This window comes from Leucopleurus acutus (genome assembly GCF_964270905.1).
Source record: "Leucopleurus acutus genome assembly, chromosome: 17".
Classification (NCBI taxonomy): Eukaryota; Metazoa; Chordata; class Mammalia; order Artiodactyla; family Delphinidae; genus Leucopleurus; species Leucopleurus acutus.
This window is the reverse complement of record NC_139159.1, coordinates 11,913,119-11,930,574: the sequence shown is the minus strand read 5'-3', so window position 1 is coordinate 11,930,574 and position 17,456 is coordinate 11,913,119. Positions and strand designations below refer to the sequence as shown.

The 17,456-nt window shown below is 45.1% G+C and overlaps 1 protein-coding gene across 3 annotated transcripts in view; it reads right to left on the bottom strand.

The window, feature by feature from the left end:
* TRIM55 (tripartite motif containing 55) overlaps positions 1 to 17,456 on the bottom strand; it is a gene marked incomplete at both ends in the record, with an annotated part of 41,676 nt that overhangs the window by 5,560 nt on the left and 18,660 nt on the right. The window contains 5 exons of one of the 3 annotated variants that reach the window (XM_082858364.1): positions 11,188 to 11,475; positions 12,808 to 13,016; positions 14,254 to 14,378; positions 14,482 to 14,504; positions 14,856 to 15,089. The exons of 1 other annotated variant lie outside the window; for it this stretch is intronic. In XM_082858364.1, coding sequence (XP_082714490.1) covers positions 11,188 to 11,475; positions 12,808 to 13,016; positions 14,254 to 14,378; positions 14,482 to 14,504; positions 14,856 to 15,089 — 879 coding nt within the window. The remainder of the gene's footprint in view (positions 1 to 11,187; positions 11,476 to 12,807; positions 13,017 to 14,253; positions 14,379 to 14,481; positions 14,505 to 14,855; positions 15,090 to 17,456) is intronic. One more of the 3 variants, XM_082858365.1, reaches the window with a different exon arrangement.

Sequence of the window (17,456 nt, the reverse complement as noted above, 5' to 3'; positions counted from 1 at the left end):
CACTGACTGAACAAAACAAAACAGACAAAATGAAACAGAATATCAGGATTCCTGATATTCACTCTGGCATAAGACAGGGTAGCCACATTTATAAGAGGAATTATTTTTTGCTAGCCTAAAATAAAAGAGTGAGCTGTGCCAGGTCATTTTGATGAGTAACCAGTGCCCTCAGGCGGCCTCTAAGCTTCCCAGGGCCTCTGTAAGGTGCCAGCCTCAGCCCTTCCCCAAATGAGCATCTGTGTACACCACCCACGATTCTGATCCATTACAATGTAACTGTCCTGCGTTCCATTCCCTCAGGCTTATCCAAGTGATAGTAACTGATTGGATAAACTGAATTGCAACTGAGACATTAATGGGCGCTGATGGCTCCAGGTCCACCCCTGCCAGATACCATTTTACCTAGAAATGGCCCTGCCTCACCCTGAGGGCCGGGCTGTTGTGGACGTGTCAGCCACATGCCCAGCACGCAAGGAGGTGCTGGGGGCAGTGAGGAAACTGTGTCCAGCCCCACACCTGGGCCCCCCCCACTCCTCTCTGCCACCGTGAATGCCAATGACAAATTCAACCTGACGGAAGGATCTGGTTACCATGCATGTTAAATGCCAGTCTTTCTAGGTCAATCCAAAAGAATCCTTGAGCCTCCACAGTGAAAGCCATTTGCCTTAAAGGAATGTGGGTGAGAAGGGTAAGGCTAGACTTGAGGCCACTGAGTGGGCGACCACCAATGTCTGTCCGGCACCTGCTGGGCTGGGTCAGCAAATCAGAGCCAGGTGCTGGAAACAGGTGTAAGGAGGAATGCCGAGGTCAAGGGTAGAACGTTTATTCAGAAAGATTCAACCCAAGCATTGGCCTGCTCCCTGCTTAGCCTTCCTGAACCGCAGGCCCTTGGAGAGCTTAAGCATTATGGATTCCAGACTGGAAAAGAGAGTACAGCCAAGACCCTGGGCCAGTCATCAATGCCTGAGAATTGACTGGGGCGTGGTCTGTGACTCACAGCCAAGGGTCTAAGCCCTGGAAACTCGGTTGGGTAGGTCCATCATGGGCAATCCTTTCACAGGAATGCAGTCATCTCTGCTCAGTGGCAGAGAAGTCAAGGTATGTTAGGAAGGCAGCACAGAGCTGTGACAATACAGCACGCTCTCCGCAGATGCCAGAGGAAGGAGAAAAGAGGTACCCCTCGCCCCACCAAATGAGCCCTGGAAGGAAAACATTCACTAAAGAACATTTTTTGCCCTTGGGAAAATTTACAGTTCTGCACACTGAGAGATGGAAGGGATGGATGAAGGGAGTTGATCTCGGGGCTTCGTTGCCATTAGCTGTCTCCCTCTTGCTAAGTCAGGGAAGATCAGAAACCAGGACTATGAAACGAGAAGAAATTAAACTCACTCACTTTTTCTTAACCTGGAGGAAGATGTGTGGTGTGCTCTCTTTGATCTGTTTCAAACATGGTGTCTAGGAATTGATGGGGTCGGTGGGGAGCAGGAAGGAGAAGTGAAAATGCTGATATCACAGTTCTGCAAAAACCTACAGGCAGGGCTTCCCTGGTGGCGCAGTGGTTGAGAGTCCGCCTGCCGATGCAGAGGACACGGGTTCGTGGCCCGGTCCGGGAAGATCCCACATGCCGCGGAGCGGCTGGGCCCGTGAGCCATGGCCACTGAGCCTGCGTGTCCGGAGCCTGTGCTCCGCAACAGGAGAGGCCACAGCAGTGAGAGGCCCGCGTACCGCAAAAAAATAAAAAAATAAACCTACAGGCAGCCCTCTTCTCAGGCATGGACCTGACATTGTGTGTCCAGCACAGAGTGTGTGTGTTCTCAGCCTTTCTGAAAGGAGAACAGAATTACAAAGGATGCTAATTAGATCATTAATTCCTCACAAACGGGACTTCTTTCCCTTGTGTGTGGGGAAACAGGCAAACAGGTTTTCAAGAGCCGTGGGAGGCTGATGGTATTGCTGTGCCCAATTCATGGACAGGAAAGCATGGGATGGTTGAGCAATTGGCTCAGAGTAACGCTGTGGGTTATGCTGAGACCATAAACCCAAGGAGAAAAGAGGCAGCGAGTGCTGCTGAGCATGCGAGACTCAGGGCGCAGGCTGACATCACCCCAGGAAGTCAGAGACAGGGAGGCAGGTGGGTCAGCAGCCTGGGGTGCAGCTGAAGGACTGGTGCACTCATTTGCAATGTATGCGCACATCACTGCAGGCAGTGGAGGCCAAGAACCGACTTCTCTATGCCCATGTGTCATGAGTGGTGAGTCAATGCAGAGAACCCTTGGTCACACTATTTTTGCCTCCATCCCATCAACCCAGGTAAAGTGGGGATTCACCCACTTATCCTAGATGTGGGCACGGCCTCCATTCTGCTGCACGCACACACTCCGTGGTGGTGGACAAGGGGTCACCGGGCACCAAGCTCCCAGCTGCTCCATGATTTGGAGCAGGTCACTCATCCCCTATAATCCTCCACTAAAAAATGAGGAGGTTTAACAATTCTTACTGTGCAGGGTTGTTGTGAGGTTTGAATGAGAGAATCTGTCAAAGACCTTGCCCATTAGTTACAGTCATTACCACGTGGCACTGGTTTCTCACGATGGTGGATTCCTTCTTTGCTTTGTTGGTTGTAGTGGGGAAAAGGCCTGGAAGTCACTGAGATACATAAATAAAGACAGAAAAAAATCCACAGGATGTACAACACTAACAAGAGTCTTAGAATCAGAATAATAAACATTTAAAAACTACGGGAAGCAAAACCCAACTAGCTATGTCATAGCAGCTCCCCCAGAGAGCTCTCCCCAGTGCCTGCGTTACTGTTTTCAGGAATCGTAGAGCTGTAGGCGCAGGTTGCCAGGGGAAATGAATTCATTACGCTGCTCACAAACAATTTACATTACATTTCTTTAAAACAGATACATCCAGTTTAGCTTCCTGTTAAAGTGACTTTTACTAAGGAAGCTATTTGATCCTGAGAAATATAGCCTACAGTTTCAGTATAGAATTTTTTTTTTTTTGGCCCTTCTAGAAAAGTCCCCAAATTGACAGTTATTAGGATGTCACTTTCCCAGCAGGAAAAAAAAACAAAAAAACAACCCAGAAAGAGAAAATCGCAGTTGCAGAATACAAATGAAAAAGCATTAATAATATTCATATAATAGTCTCATTAAAACTGACTTTTTTTTTTTGCGGTACGCGGGCCTCTCATTGCTGTGGCCTCTCCCATTGCGGAGCACAGGCTCCGGACGCGCAGGCTCAGCGGCCATGGCTCACGGGCCCAGCCGCTCCGCGGCATGTGGGATCTTCCCAGACCGGGGCACGAACCCGTGTCCCCTGCATCGGCAGGCGGACTCTCAACCACTGCGCCACCAAGGAAGCCCAAAACTGACTTCTTTAAATAAAAACCTTACTCCAAAATTTTTTCTATGTAAAAATGCCTGCATTTCATTATCAGAACTTCTTATAATTTCCGGGACTATTAAGTACTGGACAATGTTATGCCGTAAATGTAGGCTAGTCCTGAGTGCTGATTGGTTGTCTCTCTATTTTTACCAAGTGAAATTCCAGCATAGTCAGGGTTCCTGGCTTATCAGTGATTCGATTCATAAGCTTGAATCTCCTAATTTGTAAAACACAAGCAACTGCTCTCAGTAGGGGTTTCTATTTGAAAATAATTTGACACCCTGAATCCCTCAATTCAATTTAGAGAACATAGTTAAATTTTCATTCATTTCAGTTTGTTTTGGAAAATTAAATAGATCATTTCAAAGAACACAGGACCTATAGTCACACTCATGGGAAATCATATTCTTGGTCTCCTGCTTTATTTTTTAAAACGTTCTGTGATACCTTGTGAAATTAATCTTGCTCAGAAAAGAAGCTTTCTGGACCTATGGCCTCAGGCATCTCTCGCCTCTCAGTCCCTAGTGGCAGCTGGAGTTGATATTTGCCCTTCAGCTCGGAGTGAATGATTTGGTCTCAAAGGTTATTTGCATGAAAATTATTTTATCTTTTTGTGTGTGACAGCTCGTGGGGACCCAGAGCTCCACACACCTGCTTTTCCTTGGAACGTTGGCTATTGTTCATCCCAGTTTAAGAAAATATTAATATTTTCAAGGGGACTGAATCTTGGATTCATGAGAAATTTGCTAAGATCGCGGGTCTGGGGTCACATGTATTGGTTTCTGAGACTCTAGGAAATAAACTCTGGGCTTTAAGAATCTTGGCTAGAGCCATGTGTCTTTCTTTCCTCCTTCCTGCCTTCCTTCCTTCTTTCCTTCTTTCTTCTAAGAAATGTTTTCTATTTTCCCGTGGGGACACCTTTATAACCTCACAGGACAACATTTATAGAACCTGGGTTGGGAACTAAGATGGCCATGGGCTGGTTTTCCTTGGAGGTACTTCCCGCACTGGACTCCACATATCCCTTTTGCTATTTTAGAGTGAAGAGCCCAAAGGTGTGGGTAACCCACATTGTCCCTGATGTTCTGTCTCTGAGCTCATGATATATTCGATAGGAAGCATCTGGGAACACTCAAGACAGGAGGAAGGACCATCTGCACCTTCTTGTCAACACCTGGGTTGGGAACCTTGGACCTTCTCAGCCAAGAGGACAAGCCCAGGGTTGGAAGTCCCTGGCCCACGACAGGGTGGCCTCTGCAGTTCCGTGGAAAGTGGTGTAGCCAGGACAAGGAGTGAACGGGGCAGAGGCATGTCATTAAAATGTACAGACATATTAGCTCATAAAGCAATTTACATCTAAACTAAAAATAGGGCCCCACAGACCGGTGAAAACGAATCATCAGACTGCAAAGTTCAGCCTTGTCACTTAAAAGCATCAGGCACCTCAGCCATCGCGGCCCTTGCTCTGCTTGGCCCTGTGCGTGGCTGTGAAAGGAAGGGGAGGCCGGTGTGTTGGATTTAGGCCGTGAGGTCTTCCGTGGCCAGCCGTTTGGAACGTCTTAAGGAGCGTCAGCATCTTCCTCCTCCAGGCTCTCCCCATCGGCCCTCTAACTTTTCTACCCAACCTTAAAAAATGGTATTGATCTATGAGAGCGAGGACCTCTCTGTATCCATTCAAGCAGGCAGACACAAAAAGAGTTTTTGTTTTTTTTTAACACTTATCTTGGGATAAATTCTTCAAGAAAATATAACAATGCTAATATAGGCACCTAAACAGAGTTTCAAAATACATGAGGCAAAGCTGATAGAACTGCAAGGATAAAGAGGCAAATCCACAATGAGAGTCATGGATCTCAAAATTCCCCTCTCAGCAATTGATCAAAGAAGTAAGCAGGAAATTGGTGAGGATAGAGTGGAGCTGAACCACACTCTCCGACCCGGTGGACACTTACAGAACGCTCCACCCAACAACAACAGAAAATACAAGGTTTTCAACTGCACGTGGAACATTCACCAAGTTAGCTCATACTTGGGGCCATACGACAGATCTTAATACATTTGAAAGGATTGGAATCATATAACAAATATTCTCTCTCCACAATGGAATCCAACCAGAAATCAAACAGAAAGCAATCTGGAACGTCTCCATACAATGAAATACTGCTCAGGAATAAAAAGAAATGAGCCACTGATACATGCAACCGCACGGATGACTCAAGAGCGTTATGCAGAGTGAAGAACGCCAGTCACAGGAGTCTATGTATTGGATGTTTCACTTACACAATCTCCTAGAACTGGCAAAACTATAATGACAAGCAAAACAGCAGCTGGGATGCAGGAAGGAGATCAACCGCAGAGGCACGTGAGGGAACTTCTTGGAGTGACGGAAATACTCTACAGCTTTACTGTGATAGTGGCTACACGATGCTACGTACTTGTCAAAACGTATTGACCCGTACACTTAGAGTAGGTACATTTAAAAATTCACATCATCTGTCATCTCTTCATTCATCTGCTATTCCGTGACTACCTTTACTGTGTACATTCTAAGTCTTTGCTCTACTGGGCAATGAAGCCTAAGTACCTTTAGGTGGACTTAGACATGGACTTTGTGGAGTTTATGGCATCTCAAGGGGTAATCACGGCTGTGTAACCATTCAGCTAAGTGGGTGCCTAGGAGGAGATTTGGAAACAGTTTGGGAATTAGGGGTTTATGTAAGAGCTTCAAGGCAAGAAATACATTTTGAGAAATGCAATGGGCTCTCTATTTCACTGAAAATCTATTATTATTATTGTCGCCCAGAATGATTTGTGTCAGGCCTAAGTCCATAACCCTCCCAATGAAAACATCCTGAAACAATTTATAAAATTCTTAGTACTAGATTTTTCACTCTCTAATGTTGTGTAAATAGATGAATCCTTTCATCGAGTAGTTGCTTCCTTTTCCTCATGAGAAAACTAAGGCTCAAAGAAATTAAATGTCCAGAGTCAGATGCAGAAGGCACAGGACAGGAACCTAAGTCCTGTCTCTTGATTTCATTGATCTTTCCTGAGCCCCAAGCCTTAGCAGAGTTTCTATCCAACTTGTTTGTCTATTTTCAGACCTGAAGAATGGAATGTGGAAGGTGGATATTCTATCCTTGCAACTACAAATAGCTACGATATGGTGAAGGCTTTTAGGGTCTCTGACAACTACAGCTTCATGCTCTGGTGAACTAGATAAGCTGTGGTTCTTTACAGAGGTAGATGTGGCAGAGATTTTAATGTCAACATCCCCATCTCCAAAGCAACTGGCTTTCTGCAGGGATGTGTGTGTGTGTGTGTGTGTGTGTGTGTGTGTGTGTGGTGGAAGTGGGGCTGGGGTCCTCTGACCTTGAGGCAGCTGCCAAGTTAACCTACCAAATAGGGAGACATTTCTCTGGAAATCCCTGTTCCCTGTACAGCTCTCATCAAATGGTTTGCATAAATTCTTCCAACCAAAGCCACTAAGCCTCACTGGGAAGGGAGGAAGGGGAACACGGAGGGGCTTTCAATTGTTGCTGCTCCCACTTCTGGAAAAATCTAATGGCCACACATATGCCCAATAAAATACCCGGTTATCCATGAGGGTGGGCGTGGTCCCTGTGTTAACACTTGGGTGTGATTTGCATGTAAGTAGGTAGGAAGAGAAGCGCAGCAGAGGAAGCAGGTTGGACAAGGAAATCACCCAGGAGATGGGGCTCACAGAGACTGCTTTCCAAGGGCAGCCGACCTCATCACAGTGTGCTTCCCATCTTATTATTGCCCTGTCTTCTGAGGTTGACTAGGGCGTGGTGCAATTTTAAAAAAAAATAAACTTTAAAATTAATACATGAAGTAGATCAAACTCTTTGTATTGACTGAGCATATAGCAGCCCTGGTCTAGAAGGGTGGGAACTTAGAGGGCCATTTTGCAGTTAAAGACCAGTTCATGGGATTTCCCTGGTGGTCCAGTGGTTAAGACTCCACACTTCCACTGCAGGGGGCACGGGTTCGATTCCTAGTCTCCTGACTGGGGGAACTAAGATCCCACACACCTTGCGGTGCGGCCAAAAAAAAACAACCACCAAAAACAGTTCATGTATATGGACTTTGCACAGTGTGATATAGGGCTGAATCCAAACCTTGTTGAGAAATTAGTTTTTCTTTGAGAATGAAGGTGGGGAAGGCAACATGTACCTCTTATCAAACAAAAAGCAGGATCCCGGTTCACTACCAGTGCAGAGTCAACGTCTGTTTTTTTGCCATGGCCAATTTCTGACGCATAATCTGCCTATGTAATTAGGTGAAGAGAGAAGGTATGTGATAAAGTAGAGTTAACACAGCATCAGAAATCACAGGCAGCAAAAGCAAGGGCAGGCTGTGCGAATGGCCATGAGGAAAGCACCTGGAAACATTTGCCTTCTTAAAAGCTGTGCAGTTCCACGGATGGGGCTGAAGTGAGTTTACAGATCCGCCAGACCCTTAGATGCTTCTGAAATTCTAAGGCAACCTTGTCTCCTGACAGGGGACCGTATGGTTAAGAGAGGTAAGGCTACCAGTGAATCAAGAACTTTTGTGTCACATCCTACATGTTCAGAGAAAGACTAATGATGAAGTGTGAAGTTCTAACAAGCTAACACTGCGTTGGACAAATATTAATCTAGTGAGCTGGACTCTGAGGTAGTGAAGGTGAATCAAACCTGCGAAACCTTCACAGAGGTGGGGAATTTGATCTCTGTCCATACCCTCTTTCAGGCAGGGATCAAAGAGCGGTCCTGCATCATGAATAGGTTTCCTTCGCTACGTGAAAGGCCCTTTCTCAAACACCAGGAATGACACAAGCAAGGTTCTTTGAAATAAGAAGGTCAGTTCACCCTATCCACCCCGCCCCACCTGCCTCAGCCTCATGACAGGCATGTGAATAACACAGCATCCATGACATGGGCTCAGTGGATGGCAGACAAGAAGCGTGACTCTCCCCCTGCAGCCTCAGAGAAGCATTACACAGATATGTGGCGACAAAGCCCCAAACCTGAATTCTCAGAATGTCAACTGAACTCTTCAGACAATTATTCAGATCCAGTTATTTAAGATATTCCAATGATGCATGGAGTTTTCTCTCTCCCCATTTGCCCCACTGAGTCCATGGCCAATACTTCCTCCCCTGCTTTTCACCACAAATAATGACAGGAGGAGGAGTTACACATCTGAGCGTACGATAAGGACACTCAGAACGTTCTAGGGTACACAGGTTTCTGGCTGACTATTAGACACTGGGGCGGGTCCTACTCACACACAGTTATAGACATGACAGGGACCCATGGAGAGCCGACTGCCATTGCTGAGCAGACAGCTAATGAGGCAGAAAGGAGCTATGATTGGAGCTTCCAGAGGAGTCAATGTCAACCAGGGAAAAGTCAGCAAGCCAGAAATAGCTGAGTCGTTTCAGCACTAGTCACCCCGAATCACTTCTGAGCTACAGGCACGGGGAGCTGGGTCTCGGGTCCAGCAAGGTCATTTACTCCAAAGCACATGGGGTTTGAATCTTTAAAGACGATTCATTAAAGCTGATAATTTTCAAAAGGCTGCGAAAGGAGACAGATGTCAGTCCCTAAGCAAACCTTCTAACAGTAAAATCAAGACAAGCCTTGACCATGAGAACGTGTATCAAAAATAATGTGCTGTTTGCTGGCTTTATGACTCTTCTTTGGTTCTGATTCTTTACGGCCAGTAGATGAACGTTGGCCTCTGGCTCCTTATGCACTCAGATCTCACCTGGCTGAAATGTCCCTGATGTTGCTGTCCCCGTGGCACCCTTCTCTCAGGGCTCCCCTCTCCCAGGAGAGACACTGTAGAGTCTGAGGGTTCAGAAAGAACTAGAAGTTGCCTGGCCCACCTGCCCATCAATGCAGTTACCTGGCCACCTCCTGGGCACCCCTCTGGTGAGGCAGATGAAATGCTGCTACATAACCGATGGAAACCCTGCGTATTCCTGCATCAGGCCTTTGCTGGTCCTCGATCTACCTGGAGAGCAGTGAGTCCTCACAGCATTACGGACATCTTTTGAAACTGGCCTCCCCTAATGGCTATTCTGGAGGGTCCACTCCCACTGGATTACTGAATAATTGCCCACGGAGTCTCTGTTCTGAGTCAGGGTCCCCCTCCATGCAGGATTAGATGATGGAGTGACTCTCCTCAGGGAGGTGCCTCAGGGCCACGAGTGCTGTCTAAGAACTTGGTTCTTTCTAGGTGGCTGAGCCTCAGAGTCGGGGAGAAATCCATCCCTGGGCCTACGGAAGAGGAACACGTATGGAAGAGCTACGCGAGATGTTAGTCAAGGGAAAAGAAAATATTTCCTACCCATTAGAGTAAAAATCAAGCACTGAATCTGACGCCAGATGTAGTGAAGTACAAGAAAAGCCAAGAGTGCTAGGCAGATTGCTAACTCCTGCGAGAGAACAAGAAGACAGCTTCACTGATATTATCACAAAAAATATTTTTCAACATCATTTAGATAGATTTTTCATTTTCATTTGGGGCGTTCTCCTGTTTCGGGTTATTATCGTATTACTGTTTTCAGAAAACAGCTCCTCCTGACTCAACTTCCACTAAATATGTAAGGAATCCCATAAACTTTCTAGAAATAAAGTTCCCATCAATTTTCTAGAAAAGTTTCTATTCCATTTTTTTAAACCTAAAAACAACCACAAAAGGTTTCCTTACACCAAACGTTTAGTTTTGTCATTTTTCATCTGTGAAAATGAATACATGGCACAAAAGCATGTTCATCTGTGAATTTTCCAAAAATCATTTCCAATTGTTACCTCATGGAAATCGAGGTTCACTTGAGCAGATAGTCAAGAGACTAATTTTATGATTTCTGAAAAAAATGCTATTTGTTGTTCGTAATCACCTGATGACCCAGGAGCACAGAACGCGAGCATATTTCTCTGCCAGCCCCGTGTCTGGGCAACACTCACACGCACACGTCACGTAAGAATACTCATGGGTATAGAGTAACCATGAACATTCTTCTGTGTGAAGAAACTGTGCAAGATTTCTTCTATGGAATCTTTGAGCCATGCAAACATCTAACCCAGCGTTAGGGAGAAGACGTGGACTTCAAACTTGCATTATAAAAAGAAAACAAGAGGTATTTAATGACCCTTTAAAAAATTCCAAAGGAAGAAAACCTGTGCTTTTCTTCTCCCAGGAGCACATGCTTAGGAAGCCCCAGTTTAATTAAGCCAACACTAACTTTGCCCAGCTGTCACTGGCACACTCCCAGAACCCGTGAATCAGGTTATTTTTTCCAGAGTGGACACAGAACTCAATTGAAACGTGTTCCTTGGGGGTTGTTGGGAACGACACAAAAGCAGGTGATTAGTCTTTGGAAGCTCAAGGAGGATGCAGAAAAGGCCAAGCAAGGTCAAGTGGCCTTTGCAGAGGGGAGCTAAGGACACCAGCCAGTCACTGCAGACGAGCCACTTTCACCTGCAGGCCTAAGGGCCGGGCTCGCTTGCATCCCTCCCCTGGGAAGCCAGGTGTGAGGTCGCCACGCAGGAGCAGAGTGAAGTCAAATTTGTGTTTCTTGTGTTTCATGTAAGGCTTAGAGAAACAAGCCAACACGCGGTGGCGGGGGGGCGGGGGGGATGAGTTGTTTCTGTTTTTCCCAAGGCCCTGGGTTCTCTCTGCCCCTTTGGAAGCCCTTCCTTCTTGCTGTCATCCTGGCTGGACCCTGGGGCGGCACGGGGGGGGGGGGTAGCATTCAGACACCAGAGCATCGACACTAACCTGAGAAGTAGCCGCAGGTGAGCTAGTTTCCTTACCACTCACTGCTGCCCTCTCACTGGCTGCGGCTTCTGCCCCTTCTGCCTTCCGCACATTCGGATCCTCAGAACCTGAAGGCCCTACGTGCCCCAGACCTTCGCTCCCTGGGGTGGAAGGTGGGTTTGTGGTGGTTTTCCGCGTTTGGCCTTTATACCAACTAGGGTAAAACAAGGGATCCGCAGTGTCCGTTGCTGCAGGGACTGGAGTTTCAGACTCTGTGGTCTGCTGAGAGCCAGTGGGTACAACCTCCCCCTTCATAGGACAGATATATTCAAAAGTAAAAAAAAAAAAAAAGAAGAAGAAAAAAAAAGGCAGTTGATTTTAGTTCCCTTGCGGTTTGAAAACTAATAGGTCTCTGCGCAGTGCCCGATCTAGTGCAGGTTTCAGCTCACCCCACCCTCCGCAAGCACTAAAGGCAAGAATGCAGCTAGCGGCCCTCTGTCTCGGCATCTGCACGTGCCCCCTCTTCTTTTCTGGGCTTGTCTTTCAATATAGATGGTGGCCTGGGCAGGCAGAGAGCAGAAGCCTAAAACAAAGGTTGCTGATAGAATATCAGATATGGGAGAAAGGGCAAATTATTGACAGGCATTCATTTATTTTTATGTTATATGTGGGCCCCCAAAACCTCTTTTCTAAAACCAAAAATTGATCAAACCCAACTCTCATTTAGTTACCATACCACTTTCGATTTCAGTGCAATTAGTATACCCAGAATTTCAAGATTCTAGGAACTATAAATAGTATTTTAGCCCAGTTTCCTATGGAGACAGAGAGCACAGGATATAATTCCATCTCTGAGTTCCCTCTCTGAGGTTTTATTGCTATAGATAATTCCGATCCACTTTGAAACCAGGACTTGTTTTTCTTTTTAATGCATCTTCATTGTCTACAAACTCAACAGGTTGGGATCTGTCTGCTAAAGGTGTCATGCAGTCAGTACAGAGGCTTGAACACCAAACAGTGACATCTTAGAAACATAACGTCAGTCAATCAAGTACAGTATCTGGGATGAGCTAATTTCCTAAGAAATTTTTAAAAACAATTCTGTCAACACATAATCTCATCAGATGACAAATACACAGAAAACTAAGCTTCATCTATTTGCTCATGGAACAAAAGCTATAGTTCTGTTTCAGGGTAAGCAACAGGGACATACACTAGCACGGATTCTCTGTTTAGTTCCTTTATTACCTACAGAAAATTCAAAGTTCCAAAAGTATAACCATTTTTATTTCTCAACCTATATCCTACATCTGTACTCAATCCTCATGATATCAGCTCTCTGTGAACTACCATGTTACACACACACACACAATTTCCAAAGAGTGCCTCAGATTTGAGGGTGTCATTGGTGAGAAAATCATGTGAAACTAAGTCTTGCCAACCAGTTATAACCACAGAGAACCTGCTGAATCACCTAGAGGACTTTCTCCCTGACACTGCGACTGCCCTGAAATCTTTTGTCTTCCACATACTAGTGTCTGGCATAGAGTTTCCTTTCCTTGAGGTAGAATAAATTGTTCAGGCTGTTCAGCAAGGAAGCACGCATGCGTGGCCTGTAAGAAGGAGCTCAGGAACGGTTACCTGTGTCACCGGGGCATCCGCAGCGGGTGGCAGGGCTGGGGGAGGCTCTGGGGCAGCCTGGAGCTCTGAGGTGGGCGGACGGGACTCCAGACCTTTCTCTGGGGTTTCATCTCCTCCTGATGACTCTGTTTGAACATTTTCCGCCTCTTCCACTTCTACTACCTCTTCTCCCTCTCCCTCCCCTTCTTCTCCTTCTTCTTCTTCATCTTCTGGTAAGGCAATGCATTTTCATATCGTTATGATTACCACTGCGGCCACGAAAAACACTACTGACCACTATTTATAGCTCAGATTAAGGTCAGGGCTGGGGAAATCCTGTCCATCAGACACTTAACTGTAGCCCGAGTACGCCACGGGCGGGGGCGGGGGCTCGCGCTTCTAATTAAATGTGGACAAATGTGAGAAAGGTTCCAATCATCACCATCCTCCTTGTTCCCCTCGCCAGTACAGAGCCCTGTCCTCACCACCGTGCACCATCCACCTGACCCCCGGAGGCTGTCCCCATTTTTATCATGCTCTGTCACATTCGCAAGCTCCCGGAGGGCTGGGACCGTCACTTATTTATCTCTGTCAAATTAAATGGAAACACAACTCTCTTCCCTATGTCAGAAAACACCGGCCCTGTTTAATTTATCACATTCTTTGTTCAGTGAATGCTGACTTTTGCCACAGTTAACGCCACGACTCTTTTCTTAACCAACTGATCTTAGTATTTCATCAGGCGATATTAATGAGAGATGATATTAAGGATTTTTTTTAAAAGATTCATCCTGAAGATTTGCTTCTAAAGTTCTATCTGTGGGCACTGATACAAGTTTATGGCATTATAGTGGTCGAGCCAAGGAATCTCATCATCTAAATGGGCTCCTCTTTTCAACTCTTTCATCAGGATCAATTTCCAAGCGTGGCATTTCTAGGCCAAATGATAGGGATGTGTTTAGAACTCATTGAGTGCATCTGATCACATAGCCTCAGTTTTATTTCCAGGTGTGACTTACTCTATGACCCATTGCTTTTCTTGCCCTCTAGAGTTTAACTGAAAGTGCTACAATGTCTAATCCAAGTGTCTACTATGTTTTATTTATATCTCATCCTTAACCTTGCACCTGATGACACTTCCCATTATTATCATTATGGCTCGCACCTTGTGTAGGGTTGAAGTTGAGATATTACCATCACCATCGATTATTAAATATTTGACAACCCAGAGTTAAATACCTAATACCAGAATTATAATAAGCACTGTGATATGCAAAGCTAAATAAACACCGTCAACAGACTATATGATTCTGTCATGAAATCGAGCTTCACGTTGGATTATGATCCTTGTAAAGTTGTCGACATCCATTGGGGAGATGATCCTGCATCCCCCTTTCCTCCCACTGAACCCATCTGACGCTTTCACACACCTGCAATTTTGGCCAAATGGTCACAAGAATAACAAACCTCTGTAAAAATCAATTTCGCGTATTACTTTTTCTTCTCTACTGAGGTTGACTGCAAAGTGGTTCATGTTCTCATAACCATGTTCTATTTTCTCCATCTGAAATGCCTTCGATGCTTCAGAAATTCTGCAACAAAGACAAGTTGCCACTTTCTGTCACTGTGTAAAGTTTAATAGCCTTGGGTAAAAATGAAAAGTATACTTTTTTTCATGAGATGAAAACTACTTACTTTTGTAACAGGGTTTTGGCATTCTGTGGAAGCAAACGAAAGACAAGCCTACTTAAATTCATTTCATCAAAGACGGTGTTGAGATTTAATTCTTTCCTTTGCTGACTCTGAACATCTCATAGCTTAGTTTCTAAGTGCTGTAAAGAACTGCTGTTTTATACCAGAACCCTTTCATATTTAAGCAATGCCATGGTCCCTTAAATATATGCTTATGAAATAGTTTAAACGGATGGAGATATAAGCACATATATTTTGGTTGAGAAGATAGATCAAAATGAGAGGTACAGAAAATAGCGAAAATGTGATGACAGCTTTTCAGGATCATCTCCCCACCGTCTTGGTTTGTTTCCTCAGGGGCCAAAAGGGGTACTTACCTGCAGAAACACTGCCATTTCCGGCTCATCCATGAACTGTATTCCTGACTCAACCAACTTTGACACGTTCTCCAAATGGTCAGAGTACTTTTTGATGAGAGCACGGACATGTTCCAGCTTCTCCTCTTGGGTTCGGGTGATGACTTGGGTCATTTCGTTCTTCCTCTCCTCCAAGATGCCATACAGGTAATCAAACTTCTCACAAAGTTCCTGTTTCTGTTTTCTGCAGCATTCCTGTTAGTTGGGTTAGCTAATGTTAGAAAGTGTTCAAAAGAGTGTCTATCTGGAGAAATCACCTGGACATTTCGGGAGAAAAGAAAATTTACTTGCGTAGGATATTTTTTTCTTTTCCCTTAGCCTGTCCCTTAGGTATACATACCCACTGTGTTGATGTGTTGAAAATCCCATTTTTATCATATTTGATACTTAGACCATCCCAAATCAATCAAATTGGCTAAATAGATAGATGATTTTTTGTTTTTTGGGCCGCATCACATGGTTTGTGGGATCTTAGTTCCCCGACCAGGGATTGAACCCGGGCCACGGCAGTGAAAGCGCCGAGTCCTAACCACTGAACCACCAGGGAATTCCCTGGATGATTTTTCAGTCTACTGTTCTTTATAAGTGGAGAATTTCACAGAAATTAGGACAGATTTGGTTTTAAATTATATATTTTCTTTGGAATGAGTATATGTGTGTATTTGGAAAAAACCATGGTACTTCCTGATTAGTACCCTTCAGACTCTCTCTGCTCCTTCTACATTGCTGTTGTCCTAGTTTCAGTCCTGGAGCTGAAGGATGTAGATTCTGGAGCTTCCCAATGGCCTCTGTATCTGGGGTTCCCTCCTTCAAGTCAGCTCACACACTGTAGCCAAATTCGTTTTCCTGGCGTACAGTGCTTCTTCTTTACTATGACTCCCCACTGCTCAAAGAATAACATTTAACTTCATAACTAGCTTTCAAGCCTGTCCATGACCTGTTTCCACCTTTCCTTCATAATATTCTACTATCCTCCATCACATATCCTGTGTCCAGCAAAAAATGAACCACTCGCTTTCTTTGCTTGTGCTCTCCCCTCTGTTTAGAATGTTTTTCCCCAATTCACAGTTGCAAACTCTAAGCAATCTTAAAAGACACTGTTGACATACCGCTTCTTCCATAAAGAATCCCGATGACTGAATGTCATCTTTTAATCCTCTGAAATCCTATAATGGTTACTATGTATGGCATATACCTGTAGCCACCAGGTCCTCTATGTATCCAGTACTGTCCAAGAGAGGGAAATACTGGATCTAGTCTTTGATTCCTGGAGAGAAGGTTTGCATGTGAGGTCAGGCTTCTGCACTTGCATTGTGTGGCTGAAGCATCTCCCATTCCATCCAGCTCCCTTTACTCTGAATCCATGTTTAAGCCCTAATTAACTTTCCAGTTGGCCTTGTCATTGGCCTTTTGGTTTTCCAAGTTCCAGTAAGCTTGGTGTGTGTGTGTGTGTGTGTGTGTAGGCCAATTTCCTTGGACCCGACCATCTCTGGGTCCAAGACCTTTACAACTTAGAGCAGGTTTTGAGCCATAATGATCCAACCTAGGTCTCCTGCCTGGTAGGGGCTTCTTGTGAATCCAGCCATTTATCTCTGACATCTCCGACCTTTTTGTTTGTTTGTTTGTTTGTTTGTTTGTTTTTTGTGGTACGCGGGCCTCTCACTGCTGTGGCCTCTCCCATTGCGGAGCACAGGCTCCGGACGCGCAGGCTCAGCGGCCATGGCTCACAGGCCCAGCCGCTCCGCGGCATGCGGGATCTTCCCGGACCAGGGCATGAACCCGCGTCCCCTGCATCGGCAGGCGGACTCTCAACCACTGCGCCACCAGGGAAGCCCTGACATCTCTGACCTTTGTATGACCCTTATTACATGTTTTTTCATTTTAGTAAACATTGGTGTCTTTGATGTCATGTGTCACTTTCTTCCTTTCTTAAATATCTAAACTATGGTCTCCTTGAGGATAGAATCTGGGTCTGCCTAGGACACATACCACTTTGGATAGTAGATGCTCAGTAAATCTCCATTGAATAGATTTTTTTTAATGATGTTTTATCTTCCCACAATTTATCTACTATTCTCAGAGTAGGCAGGGGAGGATGACCCAAACCAAATTGTTGATTATGAAGATACTCCTCAAATGTGCAAGAAATACATCCCTCACCCTATTGCCTCCTTTGGACGCAGTCAATTCTCATCACAGTTTCCAACCAATTATAATTATAATGCACAAAGGAGAGCCAATGGTTCAAAGTATTTTATTAGTGAATAATAGCTATTGCTGTCATCCACCCATCCATTCATTCATTTAACAAACAGTTCTTAAGTGGGACATTTGTGTCAACCACTATCCAGGGCTCTGGTGATCCAACAATGAATTAAACATAGTTCTTGTTCTCAAGGAGCTCACAGTTTACTTAATGGGAAAGACTATGGGCCAGTAGTAATAGTAATACGACCTAGTAGCCTGAAAAATCAAACTATGTTAGAGATTCATACCAGGTTTTATAGAAGCATAGAGGTGGGGCCTTAATCAACCCTCTGCGTGGGCGGGGACCATTTGAGG